Raw genomic sequence first — 26,112 nt, 5'->3', positions numbered from 1 at the left:
GCTGTTCTCTCTTCTCCTCGCTCCTCTGGACGCATGCCTTCACGGTCTTTCTCCAGCTGTTGTGATCTTCAGCCTCCGCCTCCCAACCTGCTGGGTCCATGTCGCCTGCCCTCATGTCTCGTTTGCAGACGTCCCTGTAGCGTAGGACAGGTCTTCCTTCAGGTCTGGAATCAGTGGCAAGCTCGCCATAAAGGATTTTCTTGGGGATTCGCCCGTGATCCATTCGTCTGACGAGCCACCGGAGACGCCGCCGGGTCAGGAGTGCAAACATGCTGGAGATGCCTACCTGGTTAAGGGCTTTCTTATTTGGTACACGGTCTTGCCACGTGATGCCCAGAATTCTCCTGAGGTTGTGCAGGTGAAATGTGTTGTCTGCGTTCTTGGCAAGAGTAGAGGGTCCATGTCTTACTGCATAGAGCAGAGTGCTGAGCACACAGGCTTGGCACACCTGCATCTTGGTGCTGATGGTCAGCATGGGATTGTCCCAGACCCTCTTCGCCAGGCGGCCATGGCTGTGGCTGCTTTGCCAGTCCGCTTGTTGAGTTCAGCGTCCAGGCAGAGGCTACTGGAGATGGTGGAGCCGAGGTATGTGAAGTCCTCTGAGACCTCGAGTGTGAAGTCACTAATGGATATGCTTGGGGTGCTGCTCACGTCCTGGCCCATGACGTTAGTCTTCTTCAGGCTAATAGTCAAGCCAAACTCTCTGCATGCTTGGGCGAAGCGGTTGATGAGTCGCTGGAGTGCCTCCTCAGAGTGAGTTGTCAGAGCCGCGTCGTCTGCGAAAAGCATCTCGCGTATAAGAACCTGTCGCACTTTGGTTTTAGCGCGAAGGCGGGCCAGGTTGAAGAGACTGCCATCGCTTCTGGTGTGGAGATACACTCTGTCCTCCGACTGGCTGAAGACATAGGACAACAGCAGCGAGAAGAAAACAGCGAAGAGTGTTGGGGCCAGCACACAGCCTTGCTTCACTCTGCTCTTGATTGGGAATGGGTCAGAGGAAGATCCATCATACTGAACGGTGCCATGCATGTCTTCATGAAAAGATGTGATCATCCTCAGGAGCTTGGGGGAACATCCAATCTTCTGTAGCAGTGTGAAGAGGCCTTTTCTGCTGACAAGGTCGAAGGCCTTGGTCAGGTCGATGAATGCAACATATAGTGGCCGTCTCTGCTCCCGGCATTTCTCATGTAGCTGTCGCAAGGAGAAGACCATGTCGATTGTTGATCTTCCAGCTCTGAATCCGCACTGTGCCTCAGGGTATACGCGTTCAGCAAGTGGCTGCAGTCTGCTCAGGACTACACGGGCAAAGGCTTTCCCAACGATACTGAGGAGGGAGATTCCGCGGTAGTTGTTGCAGTCGCTGCGATCACCCTTGTTCCTGAACAGAGTGATGATGTTGGCGTCCAGCACTGTAGTAGCAGCTGGTGCAGGTGGTGGAATAGCGCGGTCCTTTTTCCAGCCTTGATGACTTCAGGTGGGATGCCATCCTTTCCTGGAGCTTTGCCACAGACGAGGGAGACGATGGCCTTGCTGAGTTCCTCTTCAGAGGGCGGGATGTCGAGTTCTTCCATGACAGAGAGGTTGGGGATGCTTTCCATTGCTGCGTCTGCAACAATGTTCTCTCTTGAATAGAGTTCCTGGTAGTGTTCCGCCCATCTCTCTACCTGCTTGCTCTGGTCTGTTATAATGGCGCCGAAAGCTGATTTCAGTGGTGCGATCTTGTTTAGGCATGGGCTGAAGGCTTTTTTCATGCCGTCGTACATGCTACGGGTGTTGCTGCAGTCGGCGGAAAGTTGGATGTTTTGACAGAGGTTCAGCCAGTAGTCGTTGGCGCAGCGTCTGGCGGTCCGTTTAGTGTCGTTTCTGGCCTTCTTGAGTGCGGCGTGTGTCTCCTTAGAAGGCTGTCCTTTGTGGTTGATGAACACCACTCTTTTGGCCTCTATTGCTGGTTCCACAACAGCAATGCTGGCTTCAATCCAGTCTGGATTCTGCCTCTCTCTTTTGCCGAAGGTATTCGTGCAGAGTTGTAGATGGCGTCACGGAGGTGATTCCATCTCTCTTCAGCACTGCCGGCATGGCAGTCTTTGAGGACATCCTCGATGGAGTTGGCGAAGTGGTCGCACAGGTCTAGGATTGCTGTTCTGGCAGTGTTGACGCGAGGCCAACCCTTCTGGTTTGAGTGGTGGGTCCGTTTTGGTTGGAAGCGCACTTTGCTGCCAGTCAAGGAGTGGTCGGTGTCGCAGTCAGCACTGTGAAAACTATGTGTGCTGAGTACGCAGTTCAGCGAAGGCCTTCGAGTGATGAGGTCCAGCTGGTGCCAGTGGCGGGATCTGGGGTGTCGCCAGGAAGTTCGATGGTGTGGCTTGGTGGAGAAGAACGTGTTTGTTATGCAGAGGTTGTGGTAGCAGCAATGCTGTAGGAGCCTCTGTCCGTTCTCGTTCAGCTTGCCAATACCGAAGCGGCCAATGCAGCTGGGCCAGGAGTTGTGGTCAGAAGCCACTTGGGCAGTGAAGTCGCCAAGAAGGTACAGCTGTTCTGTGGCAGGGATGTCTTGGATGGTGGTATCAGGCTCCTCGTAGAACTTGTCCTTAGTCTCCGCAGAAGAGCAGAGTGTGGGAGCATAGATGCTCAGGAGGTTCACTGGGCCTGAGGAGGTTGACAGGCGGAGGGCGAGGATGCGGGCTGTACCACTGTATGGCGATTCCACAGACGACAGTAGGGAGTTCCTCACGGCGAATCCAACGCCATGCAGTCTTGGCTCTTGAAGTTCCTTGCCCTGCCAGAAGAACTGTTCCCTAAGGCTGCCGCTTAAGGGAAGTCTTGTTTGCTCTAGTGCGGCAATGTCTGTGTTGAGCCTTGTGAGCTCACGGTCGATGATGGCTATTTTTCTGGAGTCATCGACATGTTGTAATCATTTGAGAGACCAGGACACATTGTCCTGACATTCCAGCTTGCTAAACGCAAGATGGGTAGTTTTTTGTTTCTGTTTTTGCCTGGTGCAGGGTTTCAGTCTGCTTGTCGGTCTTTTCCCTAGCTCCAAGCACCCACTGAAGCAGGCAGACTGTGGCGGATCAGCACCTTATTGGCCGGGGGCTGCCCAGCTTGGAGCGGGTGATAGCTGACCATTGGACTACGATGGTCCCTCCCACTGTCAGAGGCAGCCCGTAGTGCCTGGACCTACGCCAATCAGTCCTAGCTTATAACTCGTAACTGCTGCCTCCCGTGTTGTTCCTGTCTCTGGGGACAGCGGCACTGAAGTGACCTCTCCAGGGCGTGAGCCTGAGCGAAATTTATAGAGATCCTGGGTTGCCCAGTCGTCACAATCCCCCTCTCGGCCTCACCGATGTGGTCCGAAGGAAGGCAGAGCGATACATTCGGCACCAGCTTGGCTGCAGGAGTTGCCGGAAGAAAGTCAGTACAACGTCCAACCGCCTTAGGGGCTCCAACTCCGGATTTTTCCTCAGGGTTTTACTCCCGAAGCCTTTCCCGTGACCGGGTATGCCGCAAGGCAGCAGAGGTTTGGAGTCAGGGTTTTCCTTCCCCTAGATGGACTGCCCTCCCAGGCTGACGAGCTCCATCTGCCCGAAGCATCTGGTTTTGAGGCACCAGAGACCCACCTTTCGCCCCTTCTCCTGTCAGTAAAAGCAGTTCTGCTGAGCCACACGGGCAGGCCAGGAGTTGGGCTTGGTTCTCAGAGGCTGTTTGAGACGCACGCCGTATGGGAGCACTTTATAGGTGGTGGGAGCATGTCCCCGATACCGTCCCCGGCTATGACAATAGGTGGCTATCCGATTACATGCACTGATATATTTTTAGATCAGTGGTTTACTTGATTGTCAGTTTCCCTGTCTGTCAAAAGGTAAACAAGTATCAGCACGAGCTGACTGACAGGTCTGGGGGGCGAAATATAAGTGTGACCATAACTGATTCCGCTAAATTAAATATAAAAATAATAAAGCATTAGTTATACACAGAGTGTGGGAGAGTCATATGAAGAGAGAATAAGAGGTTGTGTGAACATATCTTTTTTATTTTCACAGAAGTGTTCAGACCGGGGCAGAGAGAGGAACACAGAGGCGTATATATATATATATATATATATATATATATGTGTGTGTGTGTGTGTGTGTGTGTGTGTGTGTGTGAGAGAGACAGACAGACAGACAGACAGAGCCAAAGACAGTGCGTAAGAGACAGAGAGACAGGCCGAGATAAACGGGAAACAGACAAACGAAATCTGCGTTCATCAAGTAAATGTCTTTTAAAACTACTACTTTTTCTTCGCCTTCTTCTTAGTATTCATCATCTTCTTCTCCTTTATCATCATTATCATCATCATCATCATCATCATCTTCTTCTTCTTCTTCTTCTTCTTCTTCTTCTTCTTCTTCTTCTTCTTCTTCTTCTTCTTCTTCTTCTTCTTCTTCTTTATCATCATCATCATCATCATCATCATCATAATCATCATCATTATCTTCTTCTTCTTTATCATCATCTTCATCATCATCATCATCATCATCTTCTTCTTCTTCTTCTTCTTCTTCTTCTTTATCATCATCATCATCATCATCATCATCATCATCATATTCTTCTTCTTCTTCTTTATCATCATCATCATCATCATTTTCTTCTTCTTCTTCTCAAACCTAACTATTACTATCAATATTGAGCAGCCGGCCTCACGCACGCACATTCACCATCATCACGCACATCACAGTCATGGAATCAGAACACAGGAGTATTAATCAGGCCATAGAGCACGAGGTAAGACACACCTGCATGAGATATTCTTTACCGTGCTAATTATCCACGTACAACGGAGGAGCTGTCGTGGGGTGGCGAAATCTGATTGCTAAAACAGGTATTGAGGAGACGGCGAATGGGAGTATTCATAAAGCAAATACTGGTGTGTGATATCGATGCCAGTCGACTGAGCTGAAAATAGTGGTCGTTGCGACATAGATCATTACTGAATGGTGCGCGCGCGCGCGCGTGTGTGTGTGTGTGTGTGTGTGAAAGTTGTGTGTGTGTGTGTGTGTGTGTGTGTGTGTGTTGTGTGTTTCAATCTGTGTGTGTGTGTGTGTGTGTGTGTGTGTGTGTGTGTGTGTGTGTGTGTGTGTCTTTTAATCGGTTTTTTGTGTACGTGTATGCGTGTGCTTCCTCAGCTCTTTTCTTATCTGTTCCCTTTGCATTTCTATATTCATTGTCAATGATGATAACGATTACAGGGAGGCAGATGCCTAACCAGCAGTACAGCACAAGGTACTAGTCAAGCCTCGGAGTTTGCCAGAGGACAACGTGTAATGTTGCCGTGGGTTCTTATTCACGCGGGACGTCCATGTATCGTCTCATCTGAATGACAAGACGTTCGGTTTCTTCTTCTTCGATCGTGGGCTGCAACTCCCACGTTCACTCGTATGAACACGAGTGGGGTTTTACGTGTATGACAGTTTTTACCCCGCCATGTAGGCAGCCGCTCAATTTGATTTTCATGTCAAACTTAGGGAAAAAGGGGTGTGACCTGGATTCGAACTCAGACCCTCACGGACACTGTATTCGGCAGATAAGCGTCTGCCACCGTTCTCTCCGGACGGAGGCTGGGCTTCTTCAGTAAAGTATCAGTGGGATCATGGAGCAACGGAAACAACCCATCTTCATCACGTACCTTGTTGACCGAGTTTCAGAGCCAGGAGAGAGCTTGAACGTTTACCCCCCCCCCCCTTCCCCCCGAACACCCCCCCCTCCCCCCACACACACCACCCTACCCCCTGTTGTGACTCCTTTCCCATATCTCATACAGTTCATGTCTGGAAAAGAAAGTGATGACACGGCTGATACTTCGGTTACCCCCCCCCCCACACACACACACACAGCCCACCCCACCCCCCACATCCCCCCCCCCCCCCTTTTTTTTTTTAAGGAAGTACAGGGTGTGGGAGTGGGAGAGAGAATGTTCACGTGCATGCCCTGCTAGTTTTCCCCCTTTCTGATCTCTGACGCGTTTTCCAGGTACCCTCCCTTCCCCGCCCCCACTCCCCACACCCACCCCTTCTATCCCTCCACTCTATCCCCATCTCCTCTCCCCCCCCTCCCATACAAAGACAAAAAAACAACAAAACAACAAAACAAAACAAAAACAACAACAACAAAAAACAAACAAACCAAAACAAAATAAAAAACAAAACCATAAAAAACCGAAAAAGACTTGAGAAATTTAAAAAACAAAAACAAAAAAACGTTCTCCCGCTTTTCTCCACCACATAACTTTCGCTCTTTTGTTCGTCAGACTTGACACGTTGTCTTCTGCTGATCCGCTGCCGCATCTTCCCCTCATCTGTTACTTGCTGCTGTTGTTGTCGTTGTTGCTTCTTTCTCTTTTTCTTTTCTTATTATAGTTATGTTGTGACATCTCTGGCTTTGTCCGTATCAGCCAGTCAGCCAGCCGCTTCTGTCAGAAAGAAGAACCAGTGTTGACGCAACAATGCCATTTCCAGAACAATGAGAATGCAAGGAAGGAGAGAGAGAGAGAGAGAGAGAGAGAGAGTAAGGCAAGAAGAAAGAAAGAATGAATAATGTACGGTAATGCAGTCGACAACGAAGTAAGAAGGCAGAGTCAAAGACAGAACGAACGAAAGAGAGAAAGGAAGAAAGAAGAAAAAAATAAAGAAAAAAAGAAAGGGTGATGCACGTGGAAGCAATCTACAATGATGTAGGGGATTTGGGGAGGAGGGGCGGGGGGCTGGTTGGAAAGGAAAGGGAGGGGGGGGGAGGGGCGGGGGGCTGGTTGGAAAGGAAAGGGGGGGGAGGAGGGGCGGGGGGCTGGTTGGAAAGGAGAGGGGGGGAGGAGGGCCGGGGGGCTGGTTGGAAAGGAAAGGGGGGGGGGAGGAGGAGAGGGAGAAGAACAGAAATAAAAATTTTGAAAAGAGAACGAAAAAGAAGGAAAGCCAGGGTTTAAAGTGCAGAGCGTGAAAAAAAAAAAATGCTGAGAAGAAAAACAGTATCAAGACTCCTACTCGTACTCCTGCTACAACTACAACAACAACGATAACTACTACTACTAAACTACTACTACTACTACTACTACTACTACTACTACTCATGATGATTTTCATGATACTACTACTACTTCTAATATTAATATATTGGTGATAATAATAATGATGATGATCATGATCATGATTATGATGATGATGATAACAACAACAACAATAATGATAATAACATGAGGACAATGATGATGATGATGATGATGATGATGATGATACCGATGATTATACAACAACAACAATAATAATAATAATAATAATAATAATATCACCTTGAACAATGGTAACTGCATAAACAACGAAAACCACGGCCGGAGCAGGCCATAAGATCCAACGATACGTGCACAGTGTTGTGTACGAGGGCTCCGCCGTACCGTGGAAACCTGAAAGCTTGTTTCACACCTGACCAACGTTATGATGTGCCCCACATCTCCGGGGGAAAAAAGGAGGAGATAATGAAGGGGAAATTCCACCCAGGTACCCCGAAATACCCGAGAGAGAACAGAATGAGTCCATGGAGTTGAGGAGGAGATGGTTGACGTCTCTTCGCTTTTTACTCCTGCCGTGTGTGTGTGTGTGTGTGTGTGTGTGTGTGTGTGTGTGTGTGTGTGTGCATACGTGTGTGTATGTGTGTGCGTGGTCACCGTGTGTGTGTGTGTGTGTATGTGTGTGTGTGTGTGTGTAATCGCCGTGTTTATTAGCGGGGGGAGGGGGTGCGAGCGCGCGCGTGTGTGTGTGCCTGTCTGTGTACCTGTAAGTTTGTATGTAGTACGTGTGAGGCAGGGCAACTGTTCCCACTTGTGACGAACGAGCGCTTCTGTTTATGATCCAGCCGCTGCATAGTACAACATAACCCCTCACCGGCGTTGCCTCGCTGACGAAAATAACTCCTCGGCTCCAGTAAACAAGAGCGTATGTTGTGTGCCTAACAGACCGTGACAAACACGCAGACGGAATAAGGTTTCCATGGCAGAGGAATAAAAACCAAACAAAAACCAAACGATGTACCAGGTGACGAGATAACACAGGGTGCAAATGGAACCGAAATAAACCACTAACCTTATCGTCTCCATCGCTCTCCTTAAAAACTGGCTGCGCGAACTAGGTCAAAAATTGTATCTGTGAATCAGTTCTCGTTTCGTTGTCTATAAAACTGTGTACCTGATTACTCCGAGTGATACCCACACAATAGACAGGATTGATTATTGATAGACGGACGCAGTAGCTAAGTGGTTAAAGCGTTGGACTTTCAATCTGAGGGTTCCGGGTTCGAATCTCGGAAACGGCGCCTGGTGGGTAAAGGGTGGTAATTTTTTCGGTCTCCAGGTCAACATATGTGCAGACCTGCTTGTGCCCGAACCCCCTTCGTGTGTATACGCAAGCAGAAGTTAAATACGCACGTTAAAGACCATGTAATCTATATCAGTGTTCGGTGGGTTATGGAAACAAGAACATACCCAGCATGCACACCCTAAAAACGGAGACCAGCTCCCAGCATGGCGGGGTAAAAACGGTCACAAACGTAAAAGCCCACTCATATACATACAAATGAACGTGGGAGTTGCAGCCCTCGAACGAAAAAGAAGAAAGAAGAAGATAATTGATAACTGATAAATGATTGCGGTCAATGCAGTTTGAGATCAGTCAAAGAATTAGCCTTTGACTTTTCACTGGGGGATGGGTGATACGTGAGTTTTGGTTTTGTTTTTCGTTTCCTTTTTTGCTTTATTTTGCTTTTTTGTGCTTTTGTTTTTGCCTAGGGGGTTTGGGTGGGGGGGGGGGGGCAGGGCGGTAATAATAGAACAGACATGCGCTCTTTGCCAGCTCTTTGACAACTACGTTTCAAAAACAGATCAAAAGTGCACGAGTCCTTTGGTGTTTTTGGAGGTAGCGGAGGTTGTCTTAAAGTGATCACCCTCCCAGACCCAAACGCAGACGTGTGCCAAAACAATCAGGTGGGAACACTGTACAAGACAACGTGCTCCACGTGTGGGGGTTGGAGAATGTCCGGAGCGCTGCTGTCTTTCTCAGGATGCCAAAGTATGTATCTGTATATCTACACAAGGGGCTTCAGCGTTAGGTCTCGTTCCAGGTCGGGAACACAGAATACTTTATTATCGCAACAAGAGAAATTCATTTGTGGTGTAAAACACATAAACAATACACAGAAATCACAGTCATTCAACATGTATACATAAAAGACATAAAATGTTTAGATGGCAACCCATGCGTACAATAAATAATCACAGTAGATAACAACAACACAACAGAAACCTTTAAAAGGTAATTTAGAGTAAATCATACATACATCATCACAGCCATACATGTTCAACACAAAATCAATTAAAGGATAGGAATAAAATAGGCATGAAATAGCAGACTAAAAGTAGACATAAGACATAAAAAGATTATAATAACAATGCAGTTCAAGAATACTTGATTTAAGATGTCACATTCCACATACACACACTCTGGCAAATATTTTTTTTTTAAACACAGATCTGATTATCAATTATTACTGTTTAATAGCTGAATTGACGTTGGTATACAGCTGCATTTGGTTCTGTTTGTTTGAAATTTTGGGACACAGAACCGTGTGCCTGAAGGTAAGGGTTGGTAATAATTTGCCAGCGTATGGCTGCTGTCGCTTGAAATGCATTTGGCTTTCTGTCGTACTCTGACATTGTCCAGTTTGCTTAAGTTGTCCTGTCTTACTCCCACTACCTGACTGCACACATTCACAGTCTTGATCAGTATATTCTTATTCTTCACAGCTAGACCACCATACCAGCATATAAAAGAGAAAGTTAACACAGATTCAATAAAACATCTATAAAATCCTTGAAGTACTTCCGAATTAACTCTGATATTTCTGAGTTTCTGCAGACAATAGATTCGAGACTGGCATTTTTTGTGAATATTTCTTTCTTCCTTTCTTTCTTTTCTTTTGCGTCCGACAGCTCCGCAGTCAGAGTCGAAGTCCGAGGGATGCCACAAACTCGGACGTCCGGCGAAGATCGGCTACCGTCCCCCAGAGCTTGGTGTTGAGGTCCGCACTCCCAGGCCAGGACTGCTGCCGCATCTTCTCATACAGGGGGGCAGTCTTGGAGAATATGGGATGGGGTCTGCTCAGCCTGGCCGCAATCACATAGGGATGTGGCTGCCACTCCAATCCTTTTCAGGTGTGCTCGGAGGCCGCAGTGTCCTGTGCGAAGGCGGTAGATGGTAGTCTGGTGTCTCCTCTCCAGTATCCTGATGGGATCCTGGTGTGCCTGGTAGCCTCCGTTCAGGGTGACCCAGCCTCTTCGGAATCGGAGGAGGAGGAGAGTTTTTGCTTCCTCATACGTGGCAGGAACGGTTGGCTGTGTGAGCTGGCTTCCTTCTTTAGCAAGGTGGTCTGCACGCTCGTTGCCTGGGAGGCCTACATGTGCAGGCACCCACTGGAGGGTCGTTGGGGCTGTTTGGGTAAGGATTGTGGGGGAGGCCTTAAGGGACTGGATCAGTGGACCAGGATCAGGGGAGTCAAGGGCCTGGAGTGTGGACATGGAGTCAGTGAAGTTTGTGAATATAAGTTGTATTGGGAGTAAAATTCAGCTTATGATCAATAATAGTTCCTAGGTATTTATATTCATGCGCTCTTTCAACCTTTGTATCATTGACGAATAGATCAGGAACTGGAGAGGCGCTTTTTCTGAAATCAGTTATCATTTCTTTGGTTTTCTGAACATTACGATCTAAATAGTTATCTTAATGTTCAGAAAACCAACGAAATGAAGCATTGTGAAGCATTGTATGTATGTATGTATGTATGTATGTCCCCCCCCCCCCCTCTCTCTCCCACTGTTTCTCGCTCTCTCTCCCTTTTTATTGCCCTCTCTCCTCCTCTTCATCTGTCTTATTCAAAGACCATGTTCATGAACGTAAGCTATGATAATAAAAATAAACTACTGTTATTTTATTATAAACTCCGTCTTCTTCTTCTTCTGTCTTTCTGTCTTCCTCTAATGTATGCACGCACGCACACACGCACACGCACACACACACACACACACACACACACACACACACACACACACACACACCGCACGCGGCACTTTTTTCATAACAAATTAGCTATGAACCACAAAAGAAAAAAAAAGGAGTGCATGAGATGAGACACTAATCATGACAGTGGAAATCACAAAGTGACACGGATAAAAGTCCGCGTTTCTCACCGTCCTCTGCCAAAGAAACACGTGTGAAGTAGAGTCATAAACTGAAGAGGGCGTGCCAGAAACTACAGATAACTATGACTGTTTTTTTCTTCTTTGTCTTCTTCTTCATCGTTTTTCTTGTAGTAGTTGTTGTAGCAGCAGCAGCAATGATAGTAGTAGTAGTAGTAGTTGTTGTTGTTCTAATTGTTGTTGCTGCTGCTGCTGTTGTTGTTAATGTTGTTGTTGTTCTTGTTCTTCTTCATTCTTCTTCGTTTTCCTGCCTTTAACCAGCTGACCACAAAAGCCATCTAGCCGCCAGAACAAGTCCGAAACACCCGTACTGATAAAAAAAAAATAAAAAAAAATAGCGTGTCATTCTGGAAAACTGAGTTCGGTTGCCTAAAACTGCATGAACTTATAACAGACTAGTCACAGCAGCCAGTGAACACAGCAGCTAGTGAACACAGCAGCCAGTGAACACAGCCAGCGCAGGCCACGAAAGCAGAGGAATAGGGAACTAGCAGCAAGTCAACAGCTCTCATCAGCTTTCGCTATCCTTTTGGGTTTTGTTTTTGTAGTAGTAATAGTAGTAGTAGTAGAAGTCGTAGTAGAAGAGGTAGCAGCATCAGCAGCAGCAGCAGCAGTAGTAGTAGTAGTAGTAGCAGTGGTTGCAGCAGTAGTAGTAGTGGTTGTTGTTGTTGTTGTTAATTTTCCTTCGTTTTTTTTTTACGACTGAGAAACGAAAGAGCACATGACAACATTTTCAACTTGGCAAGTCATTCCGGGAGGTCCGTCTGGCACCTGACCATTGTGCACGATCTGTCACTGTGCTGGCTGTCTGCCTGTTCTTAGAAATGTAGAGTTTAGCACTAGCGGAACCGTTCTACACCAACGTCACACACAGCTAAAAAGACAAACATAGTAATGTTTGGGGGAAAAAACTTCTATGAAAGACAAACAGACAGACAGACAGACGGACGCACAAAAAACGTTAAGAAAGTACGAAAGAAAACAAAGGCATGTGTGAAAATGGCACGATAACACCCACCCACCAATGTACACACGATCGCGATCGCGCGAAGCACAGAAACACACACACACACACACACACACACACACACACACACACACACATATATATATATATATATATATATATATGAGTATGCAAAAAAAAAAAAAAAAGGTTGAAGAAAAACAACAACACTAAACTCTCAGAACTGTGAAATGATGAGGAAAAACACAGAAAGAATAAAGAACGAGGGCATTGTGCCCAGGTGAAAAGCGTTTGACTGGTGTGACTGTGACATGGAGGAAAATGAGATGCTCCTCGTTTTATAGGTGGACAAAATGCAATGGCACGCTGGCACGTCTGCTGATTGACAGCATAGAGATGTGAACTGGAGGAAGAATCACCTTTCATTTTCAGAATCTCTCTTCCCATTCTCTCTCTCTCTCTCTCCAATCCTTCCCACCATACTCAGATATCGAAGCGACCGTTGGCAATAACAACGAGGACATTTATATGTCTTACTTACTGGATCCGTTTTTGACTCACTTGTGTAAACAAAGTGAGTCTATGTTTTAACCCGGTGTTCGGTTGTCTGTGTGTGTGTGTGTGTGTGTGTGTGTGTGTGTGTGTGTCTGCGTCCGTGGTAAACTTTAACATTGACATTTTCTCTGCAAATACTTTGTAAGTTGACGCTAAATTAGGCATAAAAATAGGAAAAATTTAGTTCTTTCCAGTCATCTTGTTTAAAACAATATTGCACCTCTGGGATGGGCACAAAAAAATTTGAAAAGTAAACCAAATTATATGCAAACTGCATTTACTGTTATATTTATATTTTTTTAATTCTCTAAATTTGGCACTTTGTTCTGATATTCTGACACAACAACAAGGGCATTTTTTGTTCAAACAGGAATTTCTTTTGCTAAGCATGGAAGTTTTATTTATTTTGCAAACGTTTTGGTGCAGATAGTAAAAAAAGGGAAATTAATCTGTAATTAATGCTAGGGGACTTAATTTGCTTTAAACTGATCTTTCTCATCTTAAACATTACATTTTGAAATTATACTCAATACATAAAAACCTTGTGTGTTTTACTCTGTGTACAGGGCTTTCACTATGTTCATTTGCCCAAGTGGTCTTTTTCGGAAAATATTAAAATCAATACGACGAGTGGACTTTATAGATCTATGAAGGTCATGGGCAAAAATCAATTGCGTACACATATTTATACACATTCAAAGCGTGTGCTCATATTCTTCGCGAACGCGAATGACGCCATTTTGTTTCAAGTTGTTGACCTGCCCGTTCAATCCTATATTCAATCGACAATACATGATAACATGTCATGGAAAGTTGGAGAAGGAAACCGTTAAATATTTATTCAGAGAAAGATTTGTGACCACCTCATCACTTACTGGATCATGCCCCAAACTGCCATAAAAATATCCACAGAATCAGTCGGAATTCACAGTTAAAAACTGTAAACCATGCGAGTTAATACCCTTGAATTGATCACGATGAAACGAAAAAAATTCCAGTCTTGACTTTTCTCAAAATGAAGTCCTTTTCACTTCATACGACGTTTAGAAGTACTTGTACTTGGCTCTACATGTTATCAGTTTAACAAAATACTAAATTTTCATATCAACTTTAAAACTATAAAACTAGAATGAACATAAAAGAGAAATTGAATCGACCATGTCGTGGGTGTAACCGGAGATTAGAAAAGAGAGATAAACCACTTGCAGAAATTGCTGAAGCCAGGCAGCCTGCGCCGCGAGATGCATTCATTATTCATGAGCTGCCTTTGCCCCGCCCAAACTAAGGGAAAGCGTCAGTCGAACACAGTCTCCTGAGTGATTTTATAATTTGGATTACACCTTTTTTCCCTTTTCTGTTTGCTTCATCCCACGCAGATGTCAAACTCAATTTTGTTGTGAATAACATTCCTAAATATTTATATGTATTGGTTACTTTTATTTCCCTATCACCACAGCACCATTTTTCACGAGTCGAAAGATTACCTCCATTGCGGAAAACTATAATATTGGTCTTATCGAGATTCACTGTTTGTTGTAGTCTGTCTGTTTCTTGCTTAAGGGCATTTAATTGATTTTGTAACCCTATGGGTGTGTCAGACAAGAGAACAACATCATCAGCAAATAGCATTAAGAGCAAATCTGTTGCGCCAGGTATCATTTGTATTCCATGTCTCCCCTTCTTTGACAACTCCACTGCCAATTCACCAATGAAAAAGGAAAACAGCTGTGAGCTTAGCATACAACCTTGTTTAACCCCTCTTGGACACTGAAAAAAGTCTGAATAAATACCTTTGTCATGAACACATACAAGTACAGAATCGTAGATGCTTTTAACAGCCATGTAAAACTCCAGAGAGAGAGAGACAGAGACAGAGACTTTGAGAGAGAGAAAGAGCACAATACAACGGTCTGCTCGGGCAACATGAAGCGTTCGTATATATATGAATTATATATATGATTATGTACATATAGATAGATTTAGATTTACATACTGATAGATCTATATGAAATTATGTATGTATGTATTCATGTATGTATGTATAGACAGATGTTAGAAGAGAGACAGAGCTGAATATGTGTTTTATGTTTTGATTTTTTTTTTTTTTTTTTTTTTTTTTTGAAGAAATGGTGATGTAAACCAGAAAGTGTGAAGAAAAAGTAGCGTTACGAAAACGCAGTTCAATAATTTATAACTGTCTCTCTCATGTGCAACATTGCGCTGGGGGGGGGGGGGGGGAGTTGGTGGTGGGGGGAGCTGCTTTATTTTCTTTTTATATTATCTACATTCAAGCAGATGCAAACGTGCTAAAAACCAAAGCAAAAATGAATCGGTTTTCATTGTATACAGCGAATCTTACTACACGTGCGAAATTCCAGGCGTAACTTAACTTTCGCTTTACTCCAGCTGAACCGTCGAACCGACCAGTTTCCTTCGGGTGGGGAAGGAGAGGGTGATTTACCCCCACCCTTCCGCACTGCGTGTGTGCCCCAAAACGGCTTCAGCACTGTTATAGACAGTAAGAAGGGGCCTGCCGCGAGTGGTTTATCTCTCTTTTCTAATCTCCGGTGTAACTAAACTTGTACATCTATCTAGATCTAGAGAAAACGGCTAAATGTTGCAGTGTGATTGAGGCGATAGCCACGTCTCCTTTACCGCGGACTTAAGAATTTTTTTAATGCCCTTAAAGATTTTTTGAATGCCCAAGATACACCAGAATAATATGATTTAAACAGCGTTCTCACTGTGAATACCGCAATTGATTTAGCACCCTTTAAAAAAGTATGTTCAAATATTAAATTTTAGAACGTCAGTTAAGGAGCCCCTATAGTGTAATGGGTAAGACAGTTTCTTCTCACCCGCACACGTGGGGTTCGAATCTGGTTAGGACTTTTTCTTTTTTTTTTTTTTTTTTAACCCGAAGCTTTATAATAACAAATACAGAACACATTTTAACGATTAGATTTTTTTAATAAATTTTTTTAGTGTATCACAAGAGAGTCTTGAAGGCCTTGCCTCTCTTGTTATTGTTTCTCCTTGTTCTTGTTTTTGGTCTTGTTCTTATTGTGTCCTATTTTATTTTCATTCACTTTGTTTTGTTTGCTTGTTTGATTTCTGTCATTTCCTTCTATTTTGTGTGCATGCATGACTTTATTCATTTCATTCCAGCATGATGGTGACGATAGCTGTTGTATAAGTGATATTGGTGATGGAAGTAATCATTTAAGTATTAATTACAATTGTCGTGGGTGGATTTGATGATAACAACAATGTGGCTTTAGTCATCCGGTTGTTGATACTGATGATTTCTCTTCCCCTTTCTCTCTCTCTATCTGTCTGTCTCTGTCTGTCTGTCTCTCTCCCCCCCACCCCCCATTCTTCTGTCAATCCGTGTGTGTGAGGGGTAGGAGGGTTTGTGTGTGTGTGTGTGTGTGTGTGTGTGTGTGTGTGTGTGTGTGTGTGTGTGTGTGTGAGTGAGAGTATGTGTGTGTGTGTGTGCGTGCGTGCGTGCGTGTGTGTGCATGCGTGCGTGCGTATGTGTGTGTGTGTGTGTTTCTTTCTCTTTCGTGTATCTATTATTTATTGCCGGAGCTGCTTTTGTTTTGATGCTGCTGCTGCTGCTGCTGCTCCTATTTCCATCTTCCTCTCGCGCCTTGAGACAGACACACACAGACAGAGACACAGACAGATGATGTCTGTTAAATCCCTTCACGTGTCTGTTTCTAAATGTGCCCCGCTGTTGCGTCAAACAGCACGTTTGTTTTCGATTTAGGACCTTTCACTTCAAGGGAAAACAGAGAAAGGAACGGAAGAGAAAGAAAAGAAAAGAAAAAGAAACGGGTTTACTTTAAAAGACAACAACAACAACAAACAGATAAAAATGGATTCCAAAGGTTTTCAGAGGATAACGTCATTCTAAAAAAAAAAGAAAAAAAAAAAAGAAGAAAATGTTGCATTTGTCACGAGGTATGCAAACAATGATAATGAGTTGTTTTTTGTCTGTGTGTCATTGTTCAGTTAAGCCATGTTAAGGTGAGGTTTTTTGTTTGTTTGGTTGGTTGGTTTCCCTTTTTCAAATCTTTCTTTCTTTCTCTCTTTCTTTTTTTCCCTTCTATTCTTTCTCTCTCTTTCTTTCTTTCTTTCTCTTCCACTTCAAACGTTACAGATCAGTTCTAATGCTTCCCAGTGTTTCCAAGGACATCCGACGAAAGACGCGGCAGTAAGTCGCTGAACGTAGATGATGCAAAGAAAGTCTGATGTCTGATGGATGTGTGTGTGTGTGTGTGTGTGTGTGTGTGTGTGTGTGTGTGTGTGTGTGTGTGTGTGTGTGTGTGTGTGTGTGTGTTTGAGATAGACAGACAGAGAGACAGACAGACAGATATTTCTAGCAGATTCACTCTGCTAACGTGTTCGTGCCTTAACTCCCCATCTTGTGTATACACGTGCAGAAGATAAAACACTCATTTTCAGGTTACAGAAACAAGAACACACCCAGTGTACATGATGGGATGAAAACAGTCAACACATAAAAACTACTCTCTACCCACAGATAGAAACGTGTGAATGTTTCAGTGGCAAGCCATGAGCGCTGGAAGAGGAGACCATATAATCAAATGTCACCCTCTTCATGAATGCGCCTTTGAGCTTCCTTTTTCTTTTTATATTTCAAAACCAAAACAGGTTTGCATTTGTCCAATCAGATTGAAGCACTGAGCTTGGTGGGAAGCCTGCAGATCAGCCCTGAAAACAAAACGACAGCCCACAATGTGTCCATATATCTCTGCACCCAGAAACTGTGCCTGATCCTTCAGGCCAACATTCACAAAGTTGATGCAAAGCGGAGAAACTGGAATTGTGTGTCTATCTACTTTACTATCACCCTGTCTATCTCTCTGTCCGCCTGTGTTCCCTGGCTTAAAAAGAAGTTGCTGAATCTGGTTCACCGAGAGGCAACGGCAGTTTGATAGATGTCGGATTTCCGTGAGTTTTTACACTCTGAAACCTCGCGAGTGAACCGTGATGACGTCCTGATAATGTCCACAGATGTGTGGCGCGGCAGACAGTCATCAGCGGAGGCGGAACCAGATCTGAATTCAAATGATGCTGGAGAAACTGTCCCGGTACCCGGGTGCATGCAGGACGGGTGACGGGTGAGGGGGAGCGGGGAGGAGGGGGGGGGGGTGGCTCGGGGGGGCGGGGGGTCGCGGGGGGAGAGGGGGGTCATACTGGGTGCATAGAAGCCGGAGTGTCATGGCTGTGACGTGGCACCGGAGATTAGAACTGAAGACTGGTGTAGCTGTGTACAGGACAAGTTGAACTGAGTGTAGCTTTACAGACTGGGGGTGGGCTGGTGCGGCTGACTGCAGAAGGATGCAGGCGAATCTCTGAGACATGATGAAACCTTTTGACAAGGAAAAAGTGAGAGGAGAAGTGAGGGTGAAGAGAATGGAGGGAGAGGGGAGGAAGAAAGGAGAAATATGACTGTGGTGAAAAAGAGAGGGAAGGGAGAGAGGGAGAGACGGGAAGAGAGAGAGAAGTGGAAAGAGAGGATGGTGGAAAGACACAGAAGTGGAAAGAGAGGAGGGTGGAAAGAGAGGAGGGTGGAAAGACACAGAAGTGGAAAGAGAGGAGGGTGGAAAGAGAGGAGGGTGGAAAGACACAGAAGTGGAAAGCGAGGAGGGTGGAAAGAGAGGAGGGCGGAAAGACACACAAGGGAGGGGCAACACAGCGAGAGGGGTGAGGAGAAAAAAGTGGAGTAAGGGGGGTGGGGGGGGAGGATACATGCAGGAACAACACATGTTCCAGACAAGCAGGTGGGTACATTTTGCTGTGAGTGTGTAAGCCACTTTGTGAGAGAAAACCAGGAAAAAAAATAAATACAAAGGAAATCGGAAGAAGAAATTGCGCACAACAACCACCCCTCCTCACCCTTTCCACATGTTTCCATGTGTACATACGTTCCCCGACGTGTTATCTCATGACAAATACTGGAACCCAGTCAATTATTCAAACTCTAATAAAGTGGAAGAGGAAAATTAAATCAAGAGCCTGGGGAGGTTGGAACCTAAGGCCTTGGATTTTTCACTGTTTTGAAATTTGTTTCCGACACTCTATTGGCTGTACAGTTGTACGGATATGTGTATCATGTACATTGGTTTTAGTGGTATGTGTCACACTCCCAGTAAAACATTATTCAAGTAATTTATACGGGAGAAAACAAAAGGTCATCACAGCACTGGCATAGCATTTACTGGTATCAGTTTCTGTAGACTAGAGCCATCCAGTCAATGTCTCCACAGGAACTGTCTTAGTTCTACCTGGTGTTATTGGCATTCATGACTGTGCTCCCCAACCAAAGCCCTGAAGACAGGGAGAAGCAAGAGGCGTGCTGGAAAGAACGGAAACCCATCCACTGGCACAGTCAGTGAGGAGCTGAGATCCTACACCACTATCAGCAGGACCGACAACAAGCTTTGACAGATTTGTTTTCTCAACCCAGTTTCCTGTGTCAATAACAAAACTAATGGGCCAAAATGGCACAGTTCCTCATAACAGCAGCAAAAATGTGCCAAAATATTTGTTCTTCAGAAGAAGCGAAAGATGCACCAAAATATTTGCTTTAGCCCAAGAGAAAAAATATCGCAATGATAAACCGTCTGTCCACACGGTCTGTTCTAGTTCTGTGGCAAGCTTCGGGTGAACACTGAGCATTTCAGTGCATTGCCTTGTTTTTGTTTCTCTGTGTTTATGCTACACGACAGATAATGCTGTAACCTTACTGTGTGTGTGTTCATGTGTGTGTGTGTGTGTGTGTGTGTGTGTGTGTGTGTGTGTGTGTGTGTGTGTGTGTATGTGCGTGTGTGCGTGTGTGTGTGTGGAGGGGGGAGGGGGGTGCGTGCGTGCGCGAACGTGCACGTGTGTTTGCGGGTGTGGGCGTGTGTATGTGTGCGTGTGTTCGTTCATGTGCATGTGTATGTGGTGTCTGTGTGTGTGGGGTGGGGGTGGGGGGGTCGTTCACAGTATAACGCATATCATGTCAACCTTAATGTAATGTTCACAGCATGCAACAGCCTCCTCACGTTACAGTGTGCCGAAGTTGTGGCGCCTGGAGGCATTGTTGGCACAGCAACAGACCACGGTCCCTGCACACACCCCGACACAGCGCAGGGAGAATGCTGGAACACTCGGAAACCCAACCACTGTGTCAGAGTCATGTTTTTTTTTTTGTTTGGTTGGTTGTTGCTTTTTTGTGTGTTTTTTGTTTGTTTGTTTTTTTTTTTTTTTTTTTTGTTTGTTCTTGTTTTTTTGCTGCCCCATCATCGGCACCATTTCAGTGGCATTACTCCCACGCCGCTCATTTAGATTCCCCCGTGCACGGCCACACCAGGGTTCGTCCGTCACAGTTTCAGCGTCGGCAGTCCGCAGGGAACCATCGATGTTAGGTCGCCAGGAGGCCACACACCAGAGAAGACCCTGCACTACTGAGTCTCTTCGGTGGTGTTCAGTGGTGCCTGTTCTGTTTCAAGGTACTTAGGACACCACCTACTAAGCCCCTACTAACGACAATAATGGCTTATTCGCGGAGCCAGACTGAGTGAGCGTCCCTCCCAGTGTGGAGGCCGCCACCACGTCTCTCAAACAACAGTCCCCCAGTGTCAGAGTCATGTTTACCTGGCGCTTCTCCACCGCTGCTTGTTTCAGGAGCATCACTGACACGTGAGGACAGATTATGCTTCACCACCCATGGCTTGTTCTGTCGACAGCTGAGAAGTGCACCAAAATATTTACTGCGGGGCAGCAAAGAATATCCCGTGTTTACTAACCCGTGAGCGTGCACGTGCTGTTCTGTCTGGACCTGTAGCCTGCACCCTGCCTGCTGCCATGTGTGGCTATCACTGTGCACTGATTGTCCGTGCTTTACAAGGTGCCAGAAACAATGTGCGTCACACATATCTAAAAGTACACTTGAACTAGACAGTGAGACAAAGAGAACTCCAAAAGACACCTACCCACACCTGCCCTCACACACACACACACACACACACACACACACAGATAGGGAGAGACTAACAAACAAGCAAGCAAACAAACATGTCCGCGCACACACCAAAAGCACACGCACACACACACAAACAAGCACATAATACGCGCACACTCACCACACAAGTACACACACACACACACACACACACACACACACACACACACACACACACAAACAAACAAACAGGTAAACACATGTGTTAGCGCGTGCGCGCGCGCACACTCACACACACCAAAGAAATGTGCATTTCCCTCTCGCTCTGTCTGTCTGTCTGTACCTCTCTGTGTGTGCACATATATATATATATGTGTGTGTGTGTGTGTGTGTGTGTGTGTGTGTGTGTGTGTGTGTGTGTGTGTGTGTGTGTGTGTGTGTGTGTGTGTGTGTGTGCGTGTGTGTGTTTGTTTGTTTGCTCTCACATAACTTTATTTCTCGTTTCAGTGCTGCGCTTTGCGTGTCGTAACTGTCTTCGGTTTATCTCACTTCTGCACACGTCTGCCCAGGCTTCACTATCTCACCTTCCATCCCTCCCCCACCTCACGTTTCCCTCCCACATCTTCCCCTCCCCTCCCCTCCCCCCTGTCCACCTCACGTTTCCCTCCATCTTCCCCTCCCCCCCCCATCCCCTGTCCACCTCACGTTTCCCTCCCACATCTTCCTCTCCCCCCCCCATCCCCTGTCCACCTCACGTTTCCCTCCATCTTCCCCTCCCCCCCCCTGTCCACCTCACGTTTCCCTCCCACATCTTCCCCTCCCCTCCCCACCCCCCTGTCCACCTCACGTTTCCCTCCCACATCTTCCCCTCCCCTCCCCACCCCCCTGTCCACCTCACGTTTCCCTCCCACATCTTCCCCTCCCCTCCCCTCCCCCCCCCCCTGTCCACCTCACGTTTCCCTCCATCTTCCCCTCTCCCCCTGTCCACCTCACGTTTCCCTCCCACATCTCCCCTCCCCTCCCCTCCCCCCCCCCTGTCCACCTCACGTTTCCCTCCATCTTCCCCTCCCCCCCTGTCCACCTCACGTTTCCTTCCCACATCTTCCCTTCCCCTTCCCCACCCCAAGTCCACCTCACGTTTCCCTCCATCTTCCCCTCCCCCCCTGTCCACCTCACGTTTCCCTCCCACATCTTCCCCTCCCCTCCCCTCCCCCCCTGTCCACCTCACGTTTCCCTCCCACATCTTCCCCTCCCCTCCCCTCCCCCCCTGTCCACCTCACGTTTCCCTCCCACATCTTCCCCTCCCCTCCCCTCCCCCCACCTGTCCACCTCACGTTTCCCTCGCACATCTTCCCCTCCCCTCCCCCATCCCCTGTCCACCTCACGTTTCCCTCCCACATCTTCCCCTCCCCCCCCCCGTCCACCTCACGTTTCCCTCCATCTTCCCCTCCCCCCCCCCCCCTGTCCACCTCACGTTTCCCTCCATCTTCCCCTCCCCCCCCCCCCCTGTCCACCTCACGTTTCCCCCCATCTTCCCCTCCCCCCCCCCTGTCCACCTCACGTTTCCCTCGCACATCTTCCCCTCCCCCCCCCCTGTCCACCTCACGTTTCCCTCCCACATCTTTCCCTCCACCACCCCCCTGTCCACCTCACGTTTCCCTCGCACATCTTCCCCTCCCCCCCCCCCTGTCCACCTCACGTTTCCCTCCATCTTCCCCTTCCCCCCCTGTCCACCTCACGTTTCCCTCCATCTTCCCCTCCCCCCCCTGTCCACCTCACGTTTCCCTCCCACATCTTCCCCTCCCCTCCGCCTCCCCCTTGTCCACCTCACGTTTCCCTCCCACATCTTTCCCTCCACCACCCCCCTGTCCACCTCACGTTTCCCTCCCACATCTTTCCCTCCCCTCCCCCCTGTCCACCTCACGTTTCCTTCCCACATCTTTCCCTCCCCTCCCCCCTGTCCACCTCACGTTTCCCTCCCACATCTTTCCCTCCACCACCACCCTGTCCACCTCACGTTTCCTTCCCACATCTTTCCCTCCACCACCCCCCTGTCCACCTCACGTTTCCTTCCCACATCTTTCCCTCCACCACCCCCCTGTCCACCTCACGTTTCCCTCCCACATCTTCCCCTCCCCTCCCCACCCCCCTTGCCTCCCACATCCTCCCCCTCCCTTCCCTCCCCCATCTTCACCTCACATCCTTTGTTATGACGTGGCACTATTCCAGCTATGCTCACCAAGAACGTTAATGCTATCTCCATGCTGTCAGGAAGGGGGGGGGGGTTGCAGAGGGAATCGATAAACAAATTGGGGGAAGGGTTGGGAGAGGCACGAGGGGTTGGGTGGGTGGGGTGTGAGTTCAAACACAGGAAAGAAAAGGAAAAGAAAAGATATGGATATTAACTAAAGGGAAGTCGTTAACTACTCCTCCAGACGGAAGCAAATTCGTGACATTCTCTCTCTGTCTCTCTCTCTTTCTCTCTCTCTTTCGCTCTCTCTTTCGCTCTCTCCGTCTGTCTCTCCGTCTGTCAGCGGACAGGACAGCGAGAAGATGACACCTCCTCCTCCCCCTCCTCCTTCTGAGCAGCCCACCCTTGCAGACATCATGACATTGCTGAACTGAAGTTTGAGGGGATGGAAAAGAATTTCAGTGAGCTCAGTCAGCAGTTTGCCTCCTTGCAGGATGGGGTTAGGGATCTCAGGGAGGAAGTTAGAAATCTGCATAAAGAGAACCAGGACTTGAGGACACAAAATTCTGAACTGTTGACAAGAATAGGAGAGTTAGAAAGGAAAACAGACGATCTAGAAGGGAGGTGGAAGAGAAATAACTTGATCTTTCATGGTGTCTGGAGAGGGCAGAATGAGACAAATGAGCAATGTGAAGGGAAACTACGTGACTTGTTGACTGACAAACTGGATTTTACAACTGACGTAGAGTTTGATAGAGTTCATCGTTTAAACGCAAAACCCGACTCTCCTGTCATTGTCCGCTGCTGTTTTTATAAAGATAAAGTCAAGATCTTGAAAGCTAAAACAAAGCTGAAAGGCAGCAACGTGTTCATAGGGGAAGACTTCTCCTCTCGTGTAAGAGAAATTAGAAGAAAGTTGACATCTCACTTAAAGAGAGCTCGAAATAACGGACAAAGAGCTGCCATGGTTTTTTACCATCTTGTAATTGATGGTAAGAAATTCTTTCTAGATAGGCAGGACAATCTGAGTGAGGCAAGATAGGGATTCGGCCGGTCCAGTGTGGATACCTCATTTTGTCCTGTCCCTGAAGACGGGGATAGACATTTTGAGGAAGCACCGGGAGCGAACCCGCATGTCAACACCGCTTCTGAACATTTACTTCTTAACCAGGACAAGCATGAGCGGTCAGACGGGAACAAAAATCACGTGAAAAATGCACGAACTGTCACAGCTAAACCTTTCTCTTTTCTCTCTTGGAATGAAGGAGGGTGGCGTGGTGTCGGCGCGACCTCAAAGACTGGACTTTGGACAGAGCGGGAAGGGAGATAAGAAGGGGTGGGGGGAGGTGAAGGGATGGGGAGGGAAGGGAGACAGAGTGCGGGCAAACTATAACATTATATCAACCCCCACCCCACTCCCACACTCCCCCCAAAAAAACTCTACCCCTTTCTCTCTCATCTTGTATCAACCCCCACCCCACTCCCACACTCCCCCCAAAAAAACTCTACTCCTTTCTCTCTCATCTTATATCACCCCTCCCCCGCCCCCCACCCCAACAAAAAACTCTACCCCTTTCTCTCTCATCTTATATCAGCCCCCCACCCCCCTCACCCAAACAAAAAACTCTACCCCTTTCTCTCTTATGTTATATCAGCCCCCCCCCCAACTAAAAAAACTCTACCCCTTTCTCTCTTATGTTATATCAGCCTCCCCCCCCCCCCCCCCGCCCCCCACCCAAACAAAAAACTCTACCCCTTTCTCTCTTATTTTATATCAGCCTCCCCACCAACTAAAAAAAGTCTACCCCTTTCTCTCTCATCTTATATCACCCCTCCCCTCCCCCCCCCCCCCCCAACTAAAAAAAACTCTACCCCTTTCTCTCTCATCTTATATCCCCCCCCCCCCCCCCCAACTAAAAAAACTCTACCCCTTTCTCTCTCATCTTATATCAGCCCCCCCCTCCCCCCCAACTAAAAAAAACTCTACCCCTTTTTCTCTTATTTTATATCAACCCCCCCCCCCCCCCCCAAAAAAAAAAAACAAAAAAAAACACACCTCTTCCTCTTCTCTCATCTGTATAGTTTCCTCCCATGAAACTGTTCAAGTGTGGTGACCAAGATGCGCGGACTCGTGCTGACGCCCTCATCACTTGATGAGCAGAGTTTGAAGTCTGATGTGTCACAACAACAACGTGGTGAGGAAGTTTGTGGGGGAGGTGGGCTGGGTGGAGTGGGGTGGTGGATAAAATGTGGGAGGAAAACAAGGGTGGAAACGATCGTTAAACGAGGGGAGACGCGTGCCAAGTCTGATAAACAAACAAACAAACAAACAAAAAAACAGTTGGGAAGTGCACAGCATGCCGCGAGAAACGAGAGAAAGAGATACACTGACATACATAGAGGGATATGTGTGCGTGCGTGTGTGGTGTGTGTGTGTGTGTGTCTGTGTGTGTGTGTGTGTGTCTGTGTGTGTGTGTTTGTGTGCAGCTTTATTTCTTTTTGTGTCTGCAGCACATTTACAGGTGCAGAGAGCTGAACATCCGTGACCACCAGAAGCAATACAAAGGCAATGTCTACGATAGTGTCAACACTTTGTTGGTGTTTTTCTTAGACGTGAGGAAGGAAGGGAAATAGCATACACGAACGAACCGTGATGTTTAGGTGTGGGGTGGCTGCTGACAGCAGTCATCTTTAAAACCATCGAAAAAAAGTAACAGTGAGCAGAAATATCCACCGGAGTGTGCATCCCAAGCAGAAATATCCACCGGAGTGTGCATCCCAAGCAGAAATACCCACCGGAGTGTGCATCCCAAGCAGAAATACCCACCGGAGTGTGCATCCCAAGCAGAAATATCCACCGGAGTGTGCATCCCAAGCAGAAATACCCACCGGAGTGTGCATCCCAAGCAGAAATACCCACCGGAGTGTGCATCCCAAGCAGAAATACCCACCGGAGTGTGCATCCCAAGCGCGCCAGCAGGGAGACGGTTTACAAAAATAAACCCAAACGGAAAAGCAGGCGTCAAGGTGAGAAGACACAGGGCTAGGAGCCTCTTTTCTGCCCTGCAGTAAATAGTCTGGTGCACTTTTGAGCTGCCGACAAAGGAAACTGGGGGCGGAAGCACAATCTGTCCTCACGTGTCAGTGATGCT

The 26,112-nt window shown here is 47.0% G+C and overlaps 1 protein-coding gene across 1 annotated transcript; it reads right to left on the bottom strand.

Annotated features, from left to right (window-relative positions):
- Positions 1–1,295: 1,295 nt before the first annotated feature.
- LOC143294207 (uncharacterized) lies at positions 1,296–24,033 on the bottom strand. Its single transcript, XM_076605638.1, has 5 exons — positions 24,029–24,033; positions 20,463–20,554; positions 19,876–19,966; positions 2,041–2,888; positions 1,296–1,945 (listed from the first exon to the last, which is right to left on the bottom strand). Exons 1-5 carry the CDS (start codon positions 24,031–24,033, stop codon positions 1,296–1,298), a joined length of 1,686 nt encoding a protein of 561 aa, XP_076461753.1.
- Positions 24,034–26,112: the final 2,079 nt, after the last annotated feature.

This window comes from Babylonia areolata, chromosome 19, assembly GCF_041734735.1.
Source record: "Babylonia areolata isolate BAREFJ2019XMU chromosome 19, ASM4173473v1, whole genome shotgun sequence".
NCBI lineage: Eukaryota > Metazoa > Mollusca > Gastropoda > Neogastropoda > Buccinidae > Babylonia > Babylonia areolata.
This window is presented reverse-complemented; position numbering and strand designations above follow the sequence as displayed.

Excerpts from the sequence above, each read along its gene's own strand:
- LOC143294207 (XM_076605638.1), bottom strand. Across the intron at positions 2,889-19,875 it reads CGCCACAACTTCGGCACACT|AAAAATAGCCATCATCGACC; the intron begins GTAACGTGAGGA and ends CGATGACTCCAG. Across the intron at positions 1,946-2,040 it reads AGAGAGATGGAATCACCTCC|CAATAGAGGCCAAAAGAGTG; the intron begins GTGACGCCATCT and ends TTGTGGAACCAG.